Source organism: Amphiprion ocellaris, chromosome 4, assembly GCF_022539595.1.
Source record: "Amphiprion ocellaris isolate individual 3 ecotype Okinawa chromosome 4, ASM2253959v1, whole genome shotgun sequence".
Taxonomy (NCBI): Eukaryota; Metazoa; Chordata; class Actinopteri; family Pomacentridae; genus Amphiprion; species Amphiprion ocellaris.
In genome coordinates, this window is record NC_072769.1 from 22,025,299 (window position 1) to 22,043,828 (window position 18,530).

Consider the following 18,530-nt stretch of genomic DNA (forward strand, 5'->3'; position numbering starts at 1 on the left):
CATGTCGGTGCATGTGGAATGAGATCACCAACATTTGCTCTATTACTTAAGTATCCTTCTCACTTTCTTGTAATAGTATTGCTCCTCCAGCATGTTAAAATGCACTCACAGTGGCTTGTGGTGGCAAGGGCAAAATTCAGGTCAGCAATCAATACCTATTACCCCACTGAGTAGGAAACAACATTAAACTTAGGACATGGAGAAACAGAGATTGTACATCCATTATGTTCCCTGTGTTTAAACCCTCTGGCCTGATTTTTTTTTTGTTAATTTTGTAAAAGAAATGTGACTGACAGTAACAGAGAGCATTTATGTTTCATTACCAGTACATTTAAAACTGTTTTCTTCCTCACTCTGCAGTTGGACCGAAGGAAATGCCTGTCACTCTGCAGCCAGAAAATGACAAAACACTCACAATGATTTTATCGATTTCTTCATCAAAAGCCATCAGCTGCTTAGGGCAAGGAGTATCTGATTGTCTTTCTGTTTGATTGTTCCTCTAATAAAAAAAAATCTGCGCAACTCCCTGACTAATACATTAACACCACAATTACTATTGCCACTTTCTATAACCAAAGGGAATCATTGCTGAAAATGTTTCCCAGACTCCACGGTCTCAATTACCGATGTTCATACAGTGTTCTATTCAATCTGAATACTCTGAGGATGGCTTGTGAGCGCAGATGGCTGCCTACTCTCAGTCATGAGAACTAAAGCTGTACTAGAGATAAAGACTAGCTCATCTGACTTAAGGAAAACAAAACACAAGTTTATCACATTCTCACAGTATGTCCTTGTGAGTTTTTTCAGTTATTATATTTTTTTCTAGATAAGCCGAAGGTTAAAAGGATGCATGTTTGGCTACTCCACAACTGTGACACTTCTATCCACGGCATTCTTTCTTTTGATTACCTGCGTACCCTCAGCTCCCGTTTTCATCCTATCTGCCTTTGCTTGTCCAAACCTAGCCAATCTGAGCTCCTGTGCAGAGTCACATGCACTTGTCAAAGCTGCATCGTTAGAATTCAACACATTCCTTTGGCATGGCAGACTTGGTTCACATGATCACGCCGTTCTTTGACCGCTGAGGAGACAGGCTCAAACAATTCTCCTTTCAGCCACTGTTGGCTTCAAGACAAACAGCCAAACGTGTATATAACAGGTAAGACAAAAACAGTTACAGTAGAGCACAAACTGAGGCAAATATTAAGTATACAACAAACCCCAAGTCATTATCATATAGACTGGCCAAGAAATCTGATTTATAACATTTCAAAGACTCAAAAGACTTGACATAGAAGCACATTTAAGCGTTTCAGCAACACTGCTGAGAAGTGATTAGTAAGTTAGCATTTGCAACAAAGATGAGGAGGCTTTAACCCTACAGCAAAACTGTCATTTAAATGTCAAGATCTACAAATATGCCTGTTACACTTAACACCTGTAACTCAACCTGCTGATCCTAAAAGGCTTGTGCTGGAAAACGCCCTTTGCAACTTCACACAGTTTAAAGTAGAGCAGCAACGGGGCATAAAGCTTTCTGTAGTTATGGATTTTAACATTGTCATTTTCACTTGCCTTTGACATTTCCCAGCAGGCTGCATTTCAAACCAAAAGCAGGAAATTTCCATCTTATTCAATGTCGAGTACCAAAAAAAATAAAATTACCAACCTTGAATTTTAAACAATAGCGGGTAATCCAAAGGCCATTGGTTCAGAGCCGAGACAGAAACGGGGTCAAGGTATTCCACAGGTTACTAAAACCCGCCAACAACAAGCGTAAAAAGGAGAGCGGACTGCCAGGAGAAAGTGCTCAGAATGCCAAGAAAGTAGGTAGAACAGAGGAGTAGGTCCTTCAAACTCTGCTTCCAGTCAGTCTACAAATGAATCCTCTCTGAGAGTGAGGGTCTCTGCTGCATCTCTCTGTCTCAGTGTGTGTGTGTGTGTGTGTGTGTGTGTGTGTGTGTGTGTGTGTAAGTTTAACCATGTCCTCTGGCTTGAGGCCAGGCCAAAGATATCGGGCAGCACCATAGTAACTCTAATGCAATCAGGGACAGTGGCCAAAATGGGACCAGTGGTGAACAGCAAAGAGCCTTCACTTTACATGTCCATTTCTGTTTCTACAAAATCCTATTATAAAACACACCGACAAAATTGATGTGATTTAAAAACTGAATTGAGCAGACGTTTGAAACCCATATGAAGCCAAAAATGAATGTTCACTACATAGACATAACATTCGTTTTATCGAAGGCCTGTCTGAGTCACAGTACCTTGGGAAATTACACAGGTCAGTAGCAATATTTCACATCTAGTCTCAAGGCTGACACCCCAGCACCCCCCTGTCTAACTCAGGCTGGGACAAACATGCACACGTATTGGTGCTCATAGCACAGAGCAGCAAAAGGGCGGCAAAAAGTACTATGACAGCAGTGGGCTATATTAAGGGGCTGCAGACACAGCGGCTAGTCAGATCACAGAGCACCACATAACTAGAGTGCCAGCTGTGTGTGTGTGTGTGTGTGTGTGTGTGTGTGTGTGTGTGTGTGTGTGTGTGTGTGTGTGTGTGTGTGTGTGTGTGTGTGTGTGTGTGTGTGTGTGTGTGTGTGTGTGTGTGTGTGTGTGTGTGTGTGTGTGTGTGTGTGTGTGTGTGTGTGAAATGACAGGTGAACCATTAAATGTGAACAGATACAGTCACACATATTTCTACCTTCAAAAGCCACCCGCAAACCTCATCACTCAAATCATCCAACATTGTCAACTCATCCAAAGGATCAAATTGAGCAGAGAAATACAACAAATACTCCCTAGGAAAAGTCCTTTAAAAACATCTCTACAAATAAGCAACACATGACCACTTATCTGTGCTAACCTCTGGGAATTATTCTTCAACTTACACAAACTATTGCATTATTAGGTGCACAACGGAAAGCTTTAATGGAACAGAACATATGTTGAAATTTTGAGCAATCCCATTCTAAAAACCAACCACTCCACAAAGAGGAAGTTTTTTTTAAAGGCATAGGTCACAAGACTCTAGCGGCAACAGCTTCTCTTTCTTAGACTAACTTCATCATAAACATCACATTAGCAGATATTGTTTCCTGTATATTTGTGACCCTCAGCCAAGGTTGCACAGATAGCTGCCAATGTGAACTTTAACTGATTTAAAATTCTTAACAAATCAAAAAGGATTTACAGATGCAGTCAGTAAACCACATGTAACCTAAGTACAACCATCCATGCATCCATCCATCCATCCATAATCTATACACCACTTAATCCTCATTAGGGTTGTGGGGTAAGAACAACCAGCAAATCTCAAAACACCAGATTCAGAACTTGCTATCACTTTCAAACTGACTGACACTGCATGAAGCTACCTGTATTTCTAAAACCACCACTTAATTAATCAAGTAGTCAATTAACAGGACGCTCCAATCATTTTTAAATAAAATGCCCTACTTCCGTTGGCAACAGCTTCTATTTTGGCCCTAAATGCATTTCTTGATATTCATATGTAAGATAATAAAGCATTTATCTTTTGTTTGGGACTGGAACAGGACAGTTAACAATGTCACATTGGCATTTGCGCAAAATATGATCAACGTCCATCCATCATCTATACACCGCTTACTACTTATTATGTCATAGGCTGGAGTCTATCCCAGCTGACTTAGGGTGAAGGCAGGGGACACCTGGACAGGTAGCAGTCTATCACAGGGCTACATATACAGACAAACAATCACACTCACATTCACACCTATGGACAATTTAGAATTATCAATTAACCTCAAAATGTTTTTGGACTGTGGGAGGAAGCCGGAGAACCCGGAGAAAACCCATGCATGTACAGTGAGAACATGCAAACTCCATGCAGAAAGATCCCAGGAAGGCCGGGACGCGAACCGGGGATCTTTTAGCTGCAAGGCAACAGTACTAACCACCAAGACACTAGGGTAACGTCCGACGTGGGACATTCTTTTCTGACGTCTTTGTCACCACAGTCAATAAAATCTGAGAAAATTTACATGGAAATAAGTCCAGCTTATTATACACAGCAATCCCATTAATTATAATTTTTTCATCTCCACATTTCAAGAAAATTGCAATTTTTACTGGTCAACTTTCAGACAAGGGTGTGGGAGATAATTTCACTAAGCAGTTGTCTTAAAATATTTGTGAGCAGGGGTGTCAAACGTGCGGCCCGTGGGCAAAAACCAGCCCTCCAGAGGGTCCAATCCGGCCCTTGTGACAATACGATAAAGTGTAAAAATTACAGAGAAGACATTAATTGCAAATTGTACATCTGTAAAACTATAAATTTCTAATAATTTCTAGACCATGACAAGATGTTCTGAGCATGAAGTAAACTACTAGATTGCTCATTCTTTTTTGTGCCTCGTTTTTGTAATATTTTGTCTTGTATTTGTTGTTTTTTTGTCTGACTTTTGTCGTTTGTCTCCCATTTTTGTCATTTTGTCTTTCCTTTTTGTCTCGCTTGTGTTTTTTTTATCTCATGTCTGTCATTTTGCATTTGGCTTTATTCATTGTCGTTTTGTTTCATGCTTTTGTCATTTTTTTGTCCTTTGTAACTTTTTTGTCAAATTTTTTCTTTCATTTTGTTTTGTGTTGTTTGTCTCATTTTTTGGCATTTTGTTTCTCATTGTTATTGGTTTGTGTCTCATTTTTGTAATATTTTGTCTTGTTGTTGTTTTTAAAGTAAAATATATCATTTAGTTCCAGATACCTGTGACTCTATGTTTTGTGCCTTTAGAGACACTCTGTGTTCTGTAAGTTGTAATGTGTAAATGATAAACTGAGGCATAATGTTGTTGAAATTGAATTTATTTTCTTAAGAAATTTCAGTTTGTTCATAATGTTTTGTAAAAACATAGTTCATTAAATGTAAATATTTTCAGAATGTACTTTATGCAATAAAACAAAACAAAAATTTGGAGTTGTGATTATTTATGGGTTATTATACTCTGATTTTACTGGTCACTGGAGATAAAATTGGATTGAGTGTGGCCCCTGAACTAAAATGAGTTTGACACTCCTGATCTCGAGGCTTTGCTGAAGATGCTGTAGCTCAGAGAGCCTCCTGTTGGTGAGATACAGACTTTCTAGGTGAACTGACTGCAGGGACTCAGCTCTCCTGAGTGACCATAAGTACACCACAGCCGCTGCTTAACAGGTGCAAACTGCAGTGCTGAGTGCACCTACAGTAATAATAAAGCTTAATGTGAAAATGTTACGCAGGGGCTTTGAAACAGTGTCAGGGAAAGGTTTTCAAAGTATACGAATGTTCAATGACTCACAGGTCACAGGTGAGTCATAGCGGCATCTTTCGTGTCTTAGGGAATGTATCTCTTGGGGATACAGGGTATGTTATAAACAGAATGACAGGGTGTTGGAGCAAAATTGGCTACGAAAGATCAAAATGAAGGAGAGACAAATCACAAGCAGAGAAATAATAATACAAAGGCAGAAAGAATAACGAGAGAGTACAGGACCCCTCCTCCTCTCTCTTCACCCGCCATCTGGTAGCCATCAGCGCCTCACACAGGAAGGGGCGGCCATGCCTTTCTGGGGCGCCAGGGAGCGGCTCCTCTTCCCTCTTGGTGTTGGAGGAACAACAGTCGGCCAGTGCATTGCATTGCAGAACAGTGCAGTGCAGTCCAGCCCATCCTAGCCTGAGCTCAACAGCCAGCAGCAGCAAGGGACCAGGCACTCACACCCCAGCACACCAGCAAAGAGGAGCAACCTCACATTCCTGCTGTCTGAGCCTGCCAAGAAGCACTGGGAACAGAAAGAAAGAGGGAGAGAACAGAGAGCTGCTCTCATTGGAGGCTGCCTAATGGTGCTGCTTTGAGAGGCACTCCATCCTTTTTATCCTGATTGCTTTCTCTTCGCTCCCCTCAACAATGATGACAACGTTATTGATTGCCATTGTGGTATATTTCAGCCTGTACTTCCCTGCATACATATTTATAGCCCTTTACCATTAGTCCTGAAGACATTTCCTTTGCCTTGTAAGAATTCAGGGAATGCACATAATCATAAATTTGGCCCAACTACTATTTTTTCTTCCCCACACCCCCTAAAAAAATGACATGAACACCAATCTGGTGGGAACAGGGACCCCTACAGCCTTTTTCTCTGTTTAATGTAAACCATTTTGGCCATCTGTGTTCTCCTGCTAGTCCTGTTCAATGTCCACACCAGACTACAACTACACTCTGGAAATAGAAAGCAGCCCTATGACATGTACTATTTTTACTGCCTGGTGTCATGCTGACAAGCTGAAACTTGAAACAATGTAAACCAAGAATGAGACTTTTGATCTGAGAAAATACTTTCTTTAAATCCAATCTAGGTCACTTTGCTGTATGTGTGAGAACTGTCCTGATCAATCACACAAAATGAAACAACGTGATGATGTGTGTGATTAGTCTTGCATTATAGTTCTAAGGGTTCCGTCATCTGCATTTAATAATAGCTGCACTTTAAACTGTTCAACCTGGCATGGTGACAAATAGCACAAAAGAATCATTTTACAACTGAACTGAATTCCACAGAAATCCAAAGTCAGAATCCATTTCCAAGAATCAAACACCAACTGTGCATGAAAACCACTTCTTGACAGTCAGTCCATGAGCTGCTTTGTGGACTTGGCACAAAGGACAGTAAACAGCTGCACCAGGCAAAGGGAAAGATGTTTGTTTACAAAAAGCTCCATGTTAGCCTTAACCTACCAATTTTATCAACAACGTCCAAGCTCCACTTAGGTAACACTTTAAAGACAAAATAGCAGAATGCAAGTATCACAATAACATACATTTTGGACTGAATTATGCATAATCTGCAGACAGCGCCACCTATGGGCATAACAGTACCTAAACATAGACTTATAACAGCACATCAGTTGATTCCCTTGTTGTACTGAAACAGCATTTTTACCTTCTAAAAATTACTGCATTTTCAGCCAATAATATAACTAAAGCTTACCACTTAAAACACACTTTGAAAAGTAGATTGTATTGTTCAAGAATCTGATTGGAAGGTTATGCATGCAAGTGTGTAGTTTACATAACAAGACATGATTTACTGAGAAATAAACTGCATACATGAGTGAAAGTTAAGACAACTGACTTGAGGTTAGTTCAGGTACTTTTGTTGCTTTCAAAGCATCAGGTGTGTTCTGATGATACCTGATGCTATTTGCAAATGCCCGCCTAGAAGAGATGAGAGCCTTACTATGTCAAGATCAAATTTAAATGTTCAAGATCAACAGCACAAAATGCTGCTGTTCTGGCTTGAGACGATGCAACATCAGAAATAGATCTAATTGTTACGCAGAGCTGAACATGCTTCGGTGAAAAAAGACCAGTGTGTGCACTGTCGGGTTTTCCAGATTTTCAAAACTCTGACACAGAAAACACTGATGGACAGCATACAATGCATGTCCATTGATTTGTCATAAAAGGTGATCTGATCCTCATCAAAGTCAAGGGTACTGACAAATCTAATGTGCGTAAAATAATAACACAAAATAAATTCTGAATAAAGTCTGAGTTCTGAGTTAATGAACTCCAAAAAGCTAATTGGAGTCAGGTGTCATCATACCTGGAGTCTTGTTAAGAAAATCAGTTTGGAGGTGTGGACTAGAGCTACCATCAAGAATTGCTCATTTACACAAAGCTGTAAAGGGTTACAAAGTGATTTCAAAGACTTTAGAAATTCACCAGTCTACAGTTAGGCAAATGTTCTACAAATGGAGACACCTTGGGACTGCGGGTATCAAGAAGTGGGTGCCGAGTCCAAATGACCCCAAGAGCAGAACAAAGACTCGTCAGTGAGGTAGAGAAACAACACTGAGTGGCAGCCAAAGATTTGAAGGCGTCACTGGAACTGGCTAACATCTGTGTTTGTGAGTCTACAGTACGTAAAACATTGAACAAGCAGGATGTCTATGGCAGGACACCACGAAGGAAGCCACTGCTTACTAAAAAGAACATTGCTGCACACCTGAATCATTGGCAAAAAGTTTTGTGGACTGACTATTTGGAAAGAACACATAGCACTACACTACAGCTGGTATAAAAAGGGCACTGCATAAAAACATCATCCCAACCATAAAGTGTGGTGGAGAAAACATCATGAGGGGAACATAAATTCCCAAGTGTATCAAAAAATTCTTCAGGATAATGTGAAAGATCAGAATTTCTTTAGTGTTATTATTTTAGGAACATCATATTTGTCTATACCTTTGACTTAGATGAAGATCATGTCACCTTTTATGACAAATTACTGCAAAAAAAACAGGAAATTCCAAAAGGTATACATAATTTTTCTTGCAACTGTACGTAATGAGAGTGCAGTGTAAAAATCAGACAAGGTTCAATACACATTCTTAAATTATTACATTTGTAGTTCGGCAAAAGACTGATGAGAAATTTACAATCCGCCACAAAAATGCTCTGTGCTGCCACCTTTCAGATGGGTCTGTTCTAACTGAATGTTTTGTTTTCATGGCTGTGTTTTTCTTTGTGAGGCAGTGACTTCAGGCTTACTACTCTCTATAAATACCCAGAAGAAAATGGAGATGGACCACAGTCATGTTTGCTTCTATTGTGTTTTGCAACAAAGACACAAACACCAGTTCTGAACACAAAAGACTTCAACTGAGAAATTTTAAAAAATGTGTTGACTCTCACACAGCCAATCCTGATGTTATAATGATTACTTTGAGGATCAACAGTTGCACAGATGATGATTTTTACTGTTTTATCTGTTGTATTCTTACAGTGTAAACATTTGAAGCTCTATGGTTACCATGATGAAACTGATATGCCTATGTATAACACAATGACAACAGTCTGTCTCGGGGATAAAAGTGGGCCGGTAAGGATAACTATTGTAGTAGCCCAGATATTAATATTTAATGGTTATTTGTTTGAAATGGACATTAAATAATTAATGGCATATTCAATCCATTTTCAAGCTGTGGCAGATCACACAACAGTAGCCTGCTTACTTGAAATGGAGCGCTGTGCTACTACGATGGTGAGGACATGGTCCAGTAATTTCTCTTTGTTAGCCTAAGAGGCTAATGCTGCACAAGCACCCCTCTGTTGCATCCTGGTTGGGTTGCTTGTTTGTTTGTTTCGTCAAGCATGTGTATGTATGTGTGTGTGTGTGTGTGTGTGTGTGTGTGTGTGGTGGGGGGGGGGCTTGACAGAAAGTGAGTGTTTGTTCTCTGTTCCACTTGCTAAGCAGATTTAATGAATTCTCTGCTTAATCGAAGAGCTGTGCCTTTGTTTTCGTTTGACCGTGCTGTCACATTTGTTGTACATATTTCTCTTCAACAGCCTGTACATGACAAATGTTTCAAGCCAGATACAGATAGAAGGAATGGCTAATGGACACTGGTGTATGCTGCAAATGCATTTTCTCCCAGCTGAGAGGCCTCGAGACCAGTATGGAGCATGTTCTCAGTCTCCCTTTACAGCCATCAGAGGGGGACCTTCAGGGTTCAATATTTTCCTTCATCCGGTCTACCCTGTAGCCTTGTGCTCCAGCACTGAGGCCCTTTTAAGGGCTGGACAAAGCATAGAGCAAAATCCTAATCTGTTTCCAGTGGGTACATGCCAATGAACTGCAAGGATTACAATGGTCTGTGTAGCTATGTGCAGTAGAAGGAAATAACTGACAAAAATAGGACTGGACGATACAATCAAATAAAAATGAATCCCTAATTTTACATAGTGATCGATTTGCTGCCAATTCTATAAGCTGAAATAAAATGGAGGCTTCCTAATCAGATTTTTACATTTACCGATGAATAAATATAGAGAATTAATGTACGACAATTTCAAAGCATGTGACCCTGAAACAACTGACGGCTGCAGTGTTTCAAAGCAACCAACTTGAATATCAACATCAGAAAATGTGCAGTTCATAACCAGGTATATTACTGTAATATGAACAGTAGCACCTATGTGTTTTTAATGAAGCAGGAAATTTTCATGAATACACATTAATCTGTTTAAACATAGTCATGACCGCAGCAAATGTTCATTGCCTTACAGTTTTCATATATACTACCATTCAAAAGTTTGGGGTCACCCAGACAATTTCATGTTTTTCTTGAAAACTCTCACTTTTATGCATGTGCTAACAAAATTGCACAAGGGTTTTCCTATCAGCAATTAGCCTTTCAACACCATTAGCTAACACAATGTAGGATTAGAACATAGGAGTGATGGTTGCTGGAAATGTTCCTCTGTACCCCTATGTAGATATTCCATTAAAAATCAGCCGTTTCCAGCTAGAATAGTCATTTACCACATTAACAATGTCTAGACTGGATTTCTGATTCATTTAATGTTATCTCCATTGAAAAAAAAACTGCATTTCTTTAAAAAATAAGGACATTTCTAAATGACCCCAAACTTTTGAATGATAGTGTAAATGGCATATTGTCCCTTTTTATCTCATGATATGATGAGACAATGTGTTGTCACAAGCATGTTGTCTTTTAACAAAGTGGTGCTGAAAACAACTCCATCCTTGCATCTCCTCAGGTCCCTGTGATAACACACTGCAGAGGTCCTGAAGACGCTACTTGTCAAACAATTTGTTCGAAGACGGTTTTACTAGAGGACCTCGACAGAAAAATACAGACTGAAAGGTAAGAGAAATGAAAGAGAAAAAGAAGAACCAGATGGAAAATGCAGTGTCAATGAAATGGAAAACCACAGAGGATACAGTTATGACAAACTCTGGCTGGGAAAAGACCTACAAAAGCAATTGTGGTTGGATACCTTCTTGCTGTCCGTGAATAAGCCATTAATGGACATGAAGTGTTGACTCTTTCTTATCCAATGCTGTCTGCAAAAATTAATCCAACCCTAAGGTTGCACTGAATACACTGCCTATTTTGTATTTATTAAATACTAACCAAGTTATTTCAGACAAAAAAGCAAATTACCTGATTAAATCGGAAAGAACGTAGAACAGAACAAAAATCCTTTTTACGGCTGTTTCTCTCAAAACAAATGCTTTAAAAAAAATACAGCCTTCCATTTCAATCCTGTTCTCCCATCCTATTCTGAGGTTCTACAGCTTGTTTCAGTAAATACAGTGTTTCCGCTAGGATGAGGAGGTGTGCAGATTTTATTTACTGTACTTTTTTGCACCCCCACAAAACGTGGTGTCTCAATATTTAGGAAATTTATTTGAACATCAAGGTATGATCTTAGAATATAGAATACAAGCAATATTACATCAACAACCACCCATGCACAATAAAATCACAGAACCCAAGCACGTCAATGTTGCAAATGTTCTGTGTTTTAAACCATTGCATCTTCCTCCTAACATTATGTCTGTGTGGTTGTCTTTGACAGCTTTTGTATGTCATGGTGGCCCTCTTGCATAGTAATGCAAGTCCCAGGAATAAGAAAACAAAAACAACAGTCAGTATCTTTGTATCAAAATGTTTTTGCTTATTTCACAAATACGGGTTTTCCTTGTCTGAAATGATTACGTTTGCTGTGCAATACTCAAGTGGAGTTGATGGTTATTTCTCTTCAGCGAATGATGACTTTGAATCAGCACTGCTTACTTGTTGACATCTTTGCATGCAAAATGTTGTAATCGTTGCGTGTCGTATCACGTAAGCCCAAAATTTTTTACGTCCACTCACAAGTGTGTGAACTGACTTGGATATGGAGCATAATCTACAACACAAAACTATTTGACATCAGCTTCTAAAAACATATAACAGAGCACAGCCTATGCGATATAGATATATATATATATATATATATATATATATACATATATACACACACACACACATATATATATATATATATATATATATATACACATATATACACACACACACACATATATACACATAAATATGTACATATGTACACACACACACACACACACACCTACACACACACACACACACACACACACACACACACATATACACTACATTTCAAAAGTGTGGGGTCACTTAGAAATGTCCTTATTTTTGAAAGAAAATCATTTTTTTTTCAATGAAGACAAGATCAGATGAATCAGAAATACAGTCTAGACATTGTTAATGTGCTAAATGACTATTCTAGCTGGAAATGATTGATTTTTAATGGAATATCTCCATAGGGGTACAGAGGAACATTTCTAGCAACCATCACTCCTGTGTTCTAATGCTACATTGTGTTAGCTAATGGTATTGAAAGGCTAATTGATGATTAGAAAACCATTGTGCAATTATGTTAGCACATGAATAAAAGTGAGAGTTTTCATGGAAAACATGAAATTGTCTGAGTGACTCCATCTTTTACTATAAAAATTCAAGATAACATTATAACAAAAGGGAACTGACTTCAACTAATATCTACACCATGTCATACATTTATTATTTGGCCTGATTTGAGACATCCTTTTCCCAAGATTAACGAAATATATTTCAAGTTACAGGGGGTCCTCAGTTTACGATGTCATTGACCTACGGATTGTGCTACATGCGCTAATTTTTACAATAAATCAGTTATGTTCAACATTACTAACAAAATGTTCCTTGCATTTCTTTTAAAAGGAAAGTGGAGCAACTGGTTGAGACAAAGAACCAGCAATGGAAATATCGGAACACCTGGTAATCTGACTGAATTAAATTCACCCTCTCTTTTGCTGGCAAATCGTGAAATTAGTTTAGTTTTAACTTGCACGACATTTCTCTAAAATTCACTCTAATGGTGGCGAAAAAAGAGTGACAGTGTCCCTGTGTAACAGAAACTTGCGATCTCTACATTCTCCTCCCTGAGAAAGACAAAGCTTAAGGGTTTGTATTTATTTTATCGTAATGCTTCAGGCTCTATTTTGCACAAAACTCTATATGATACCGGATTAATGCAGTTAAGGAACTTGTAGGATAGAAAACTAATGTGATTTTGGTCTCAAGGAGCATTGCTGTGAGCCACTGATTTAATCTACAAAACTGTGAATAATTACAACATCATCTGACAGAACCACAAGAGCTTCTGATGCATAACATTCAGAGTTGTAGTCACAAGCCATTCTAAAATATTCAAGAAGACCACATCATATGATTATGACCAAACACAACACTCACACATTTAAACCCAACTTCACATTAAGGCTGAGCATTTTGGGGAAAACACTTGCACTTTCTCTGACAGATATTGGTGAAGCTTTTGTGCTATTAATTTTTACAGTCACACTTCAATTCAGTATTTACTGTAAAATAAAAACAAAATGTGATGGAGCATTACCGCATGACATCATCATCAAAAGCACGGCTGTCACACAGCAAGGATGCCAGGAATCCGTAACAGCGCTGGCACAAGAGTTCACCAACCCATTCTACTGCAAAACCTACAAGGTGTGGCCTTTAAGTGATGGTTTTGGTCTTAGATCAGTCGAACCACAGGGTGCATGCCTGAATCACATACAACACACTAATCAATGGGCAAAAGCAATGACTGAAAGTTTCAATCTCCTTACATTAAATAAAACTGAACTACAGCATCAGTCTCACTATGTAAAAGCCGCACCTAATATATCCGAAAGCAGTGGTGTCAAACTCGTTTTAGTTCAAGGGCCACATACAGCCCAATTTGATCTCAAGTGGGCCGGACCAGTAAAATCAAAGCATAAAAACCTAAAAATAAAACAAACCACTCCAAATTACCCCTTTGTTTTAGTGCAAAAAAGTACATTCTGAAAATGTTCACATTTAAGGAATTATCTTCTTACAAAACATTGTGAACAACCTGAAATTTCTGAAGAAAAATAAGTCAAATTTCAACAACATCATGCCTCATTTTATCGTTTAAACATTACAACTTAGTGTGTCAGTGTATCTAGAACTCTTGTAGTTTCACATATTTACAATTTGCACTTAATGTCTTCTCTGTAATTTTTACACTTTGCAAAGTCATCCTGCGGGCCAGATTGGATGCTCTGGCGGGCCGATTTTGGCTGGTGGTGCACATATTTGACACCTCTGTCTTAAAGTGAAGCGATTTGTTAATTGCAATATTTCAGATTGCAATTTCAATTTGAAATGGATTATGCACACTCATTTGGAGAATTAAATCTGCAGGTATACGGGACAAGTAACAACATCCATATTTCAGCATTACTTAAACTACTGTTATCACTGTAGCATAAATAACTGTCGTCTTGCAGCTAGAAGATCCCCGGTTCGCTTCCCGGGATCTTTCTGCATGGAGTTTGCATGTTCTCCTCGTGCATACATGGGTTTTCTCTCTGGGTTCTCCGGCTTCCTCCCACAGTCCAAAAACATGCTGAGGTTAATTGGTGATTCTAAATTGTCCGTAGGTGTGAATGCGAGTGTGATTGTTTGTCTCTATATGTAGTCCTGTGATAGACTGGTGACCTGTCCAGAGTGTCACCTTCCTTCATCCTAAGTCAGCTGGGATAGACTCCAGCAACCCCACGATCCTATTGAAGGTTAAGCGGAGTGTAGATAATGGATGGATGGACTTTAGCTGTGTGCTATTAGCAGGACCGCTACGATGCGTGCTGACCATTGTGCTAATTACACAACATGCTGCGTCATCCAAGGAAGTAAAGTTAAAATAAGTTGTCTTACAGCTACTATTTCCTCTTCATAGTGTTCTTTTTAATGAAAACTAGGAAAATAGATTCATCTAACAACAACAAGAAAAAAACTACCAATTATTCAAACACTAAAACAATCCCAGGGTTCAGCCTTAAAGTTTTTCTACTAGTCCTCACCCATCTAAAACTTCCAGGGTTCACTTCCAGTCAAAGGGTTTCTATTTTAGACAAAAATCAACTTCTCTTTTTATTTTTTGGACATCAACGCAAGCAGCTGGAGGTGGGTTACCAGACTGGTAACATTTGACCGATTAGTCAGCAGTAACACAGCCTCACGTGACCAACTTATAACTACTGCTTAAAATACACAATAGCAAAATAGACAAATGATAAGTATTTATATGGCTAAACGGTACGATCGTGACACACAGAATATAGCCGCAGATTTCATTAAAAAAAGAAAAAGATAGTTACCTGGGTCCATTATACAAAACATATAATATACAGAATATCTTGCCCTAAAAAGTTAGCCTTCATCCACACATACACAGTTTGGTTTTGAAGTGTGTCATTTCTGCTAATTTCATGCCTAATGTTGACAATACTAAGTGTTTTAGGACCGTTACAGTGGACTTCTGGAAACGTTACTGACCCCATTTTCATTTTAATCCATGGGAAAGAAATTAAGACTTTTGGAAATAATGACAGAAACGTCCATGTTTGATAGTTAATTGGGAATTATCAGCTAATACATGTCCTTTTCTTGATTGATCATGATCATGACCCTTTTCCTGCAGAAAACATCAATGCTGGTAGACGAGGCTCCAATGAAAGCAGATTATTTTTGGAATGGTGCTAAAATCCTTGTCTGGACAGCGATTATTACTCCACCAAGGAATGAGTTATGTGACGATCGCCGTCTGTCTGTCTGTCTGTTAACATTACTAAAAAATGGACGAAGGGACTACAAACTGACCGCTTTGGACTTATCCATCGGAAATCATATGAAGACTGAGCAGCCTTGGTGGAGTACTGTGCTCTGAGTGCTTTTCTTGTTTAGTGTCTGTAAACAGCTAACACTGTACTTCAGAAATTCAGCATCAGGGGAGTAGCAGGGTCCTCAAAACATACTACTGTGTCTAGAAACCAGTTAAAAAAGCAAGCCAGCTACCATCTCTACTTAAAAAGCCCACCAGCATTTGTTTCTCTGGTGAGAAACAAATGTATTTACATCATGTGTACATTACACTCGAAGTGAGACTAATGGTTAATGGTAAATGGCAAAAGTGTCATCACTGGTCTGCCTTATGAAGCTGTCAGTGATTACCACTAATAAATGAGTACGCAACCGAAAGAAAATGCTCACAATTAGGTCATGAACAGGGACTCTGATTTCCTTCTCATCAAATCAGACAGTATTGTGGTATGAATGTGAGCCAGCCATTTAAAAACTTCACCCTTGTAATTCAAGTATGAAAGAGCGAACATGTGCATCTGAAGCTATTCGCTTGCTAGGAAATGTTTTTTTCCAAGAGAGAGCAGATTGTACAGTTAAACTGCTTGTGTGAAAAATCTACAAAGTGTCTTCACAAAAAAATAATATTAATAGTGTTTAAAAGTTTGGGGTCACCCAGACAATTTCATGTTTTCCATGAAAACTCACACTTTTATTCATGTGCTAACATAATTGCACAAGGGTTTTCTAATCATCAATTAGCCTTTCAACACCATTAGCTAACACAATGTAGCATTAGAACACAGGAGTGATGGTTGCTGGAAATGTTCCTCTGTACCCCTATGGTGATATTCCATTAAAAATCAGCTGTTTCCAGCTAGAATAGTCATTCACCACATTAACAACGTCTAGACTGAATTTCTGATTCATTTAATGCTATCTTGATTGATTTTCTTTCAAAAATAAGGACATTTCTAAGTTACCCCAAACTTTTGTAACGGTAGTGTATGACTTTATATAAACAATGTATTTTAAAAAATGTATGAACACTTATAGTTCGGCGGTTGTTTTGTAAATCATTCAACCCCCGACCTGACCGTCGATCACCTTTGACACTGGGAGTAGTAGATGCGGATGCACTACTTCCAAAGGAAATCAATGTAGTGTGTTATTGGCCTCAGAGGTGTCATGATTGACTCCAAAACAACAAACGTGTGTCCACTGAGGCGCCTTTGAGCACAACAATGGCTTCCTACCTGCTAACTTCTGGCTGAGTTACTCTTATCTTAAGGGTCGAAAAGGCAAAGTGAACTTTCAGGTTCACATAACAGAAAAAATGACAAAGGTGGTACAAGATGAGGCCTACACACATGCAGGGAGGAAACTGGCACATTCTGACCGACAGGTGACTTTATTACGACGCAACAAAGATTATAAAGTGCACTTACGTAACGTCTCAACTTTTTTTCAGGAGGAGACTTTCTGAGCCACCCTGAACACACCACCTCTCCCCCACTCATCTCTGCTGCTTTCCTTGCTCTCTCTTTTGGGAGTGTCTTCTTCTTCTTCTACCTGAATAAAAAAAATTAAAAATAGAAAAAAACACGAACCTCAGACGGTGATAGAAAAAGTTCAAATGTGTTGTTGCAGACAGCGACAGACACCGTCCCTCTTTCGAAAGTCGACTCACCGACCAGGCAGCTCTGTGTGACCAGATTTCCACGAGTTGGAGTCAAAAACAAACCACAGTATCCTGAGCCTGAAGTCAGCTGTTGGAACAAATATCAACCGTGAATTGTGTATTTTAAAATTTTTTTTTTGTTCAAAGTTGGAGCTTCTGTGGGGGCAAAAGAAAAAAAAGAAAAAAAAAAAACAGGCAACTGAAAGTCGCTAAGTTTTTGTTGTTACATGTAACGTCTCATGCTAATTCCCGTCAAAGTGGAGCGATTCCCAACCGTAAAGCGAGCTCGGAGGTAAACGTCCCACAGGGAACCGGTGCATAGTTGTCGTCTGTGCGCAAATTTTAAAAAAAAACCATAAACACGGTGGTTTCGCCGAGCTTCCCCTACCAGTTTACTCCCATGGTTCCTTAATTGTGATTGACAGGGTGGCTCCGTCTTTCCCTAAACTCACCCTCCTCTGCAACATGGCGCCGTCAAGCTAGCGGCCGCGAAGAAGGAAGCGCCGGAAGCTCTGGGAATGTGATTTCAAAATAAATCGCACGCCTTTGACAACTTTGAAGCGAGTACCGAACTGTTATCTACAGTATTAGCAACGAGACTGGTGATTGAAATTACGTTAAGTACAGTGCAGTTATTTAATTAACATTTAATCACTTCGAATATGATAATTTAGCTGATATTTTAGAACTATGGTAAGTTGCGCAAATTAATTGAAAAGAAAAGCTTTTTAAAAAAAACTACATCATCAGTCATAGATTACATATTTTTCCCCAAAATAACAAGAAAAGCACTCAGACAGCGCAGTACTGCACCAAGACTGCTCATTCCCCCATTTGGCATTGTCAGAAAAATGCAGCTTTGTGTAGAAATGCAGCATTTGTTTTGTAGTTACTGATGATCAGAAATCACAATAACATAGAATGTGTCCATTTAATATAGATGTACCCACAAACACAATGACCTTGTGCTGAGCACAGGTGTGTGTTATGCATGAGTACGTTATGTTCGGGTACCGAATTGCGTGACCTAAACATGTAGCAGGCGGCGGGAATTGATGGGACTCAGAAACACCCCCATAATTTAATCAATTGTTCCTTGTCTCATTCCTGACAGATAAGTCCCGATAAGTCTGCAGCGGTGGATTTGTAGTAGGATCGCAATCATGTGATCATCAGTGTTCACTTGTTGTTATGGTTACAGTGATGCCATGCCGCTATCTCACAATGATACAGAAATCTTTAACAAATCCATGGATCCAGATT

General features: G+C 39.0%; 1 protein-coding gene across 4 annotated transcripts in view; it reads right to left on the reverse strand.

The window, feature by feature from the left end:
* Positions 1-17,708, reverse strand: part of gab1 (GRB2-associated binding protein 1) — a 66,516-nt gene extending 48,808 nt beyond the window's left edge. For 2 of the 4 annotated variants that reach the window (XM_023289032.3, XM_023289030.3), the window contains exons 1-2: positions 17,277-17,706; positions 17,035-17,158 (exon numbers count right to left, since the gene is read on the reverse strand). In XM_023289032.3, the coding sequence (XP_023144800.2) occupies positions 17,035-17,106 (72 nt within the window). In that variant the 5' untranslated portion in view covers positions 17,107-17,158; positions 17,277-17,706. Of the gene's footprint in view, positions 1-1,672; positions 1,885-17,034; positions 17,159-17,276 lie in introns of those variants that run through there. The other 2 variants (XM_055009854.1, XM_055009857.1) reach the window with 2 other exon arrangements.
* Positions 17,709-18,530: the final 822 nt, after the last annotated feature.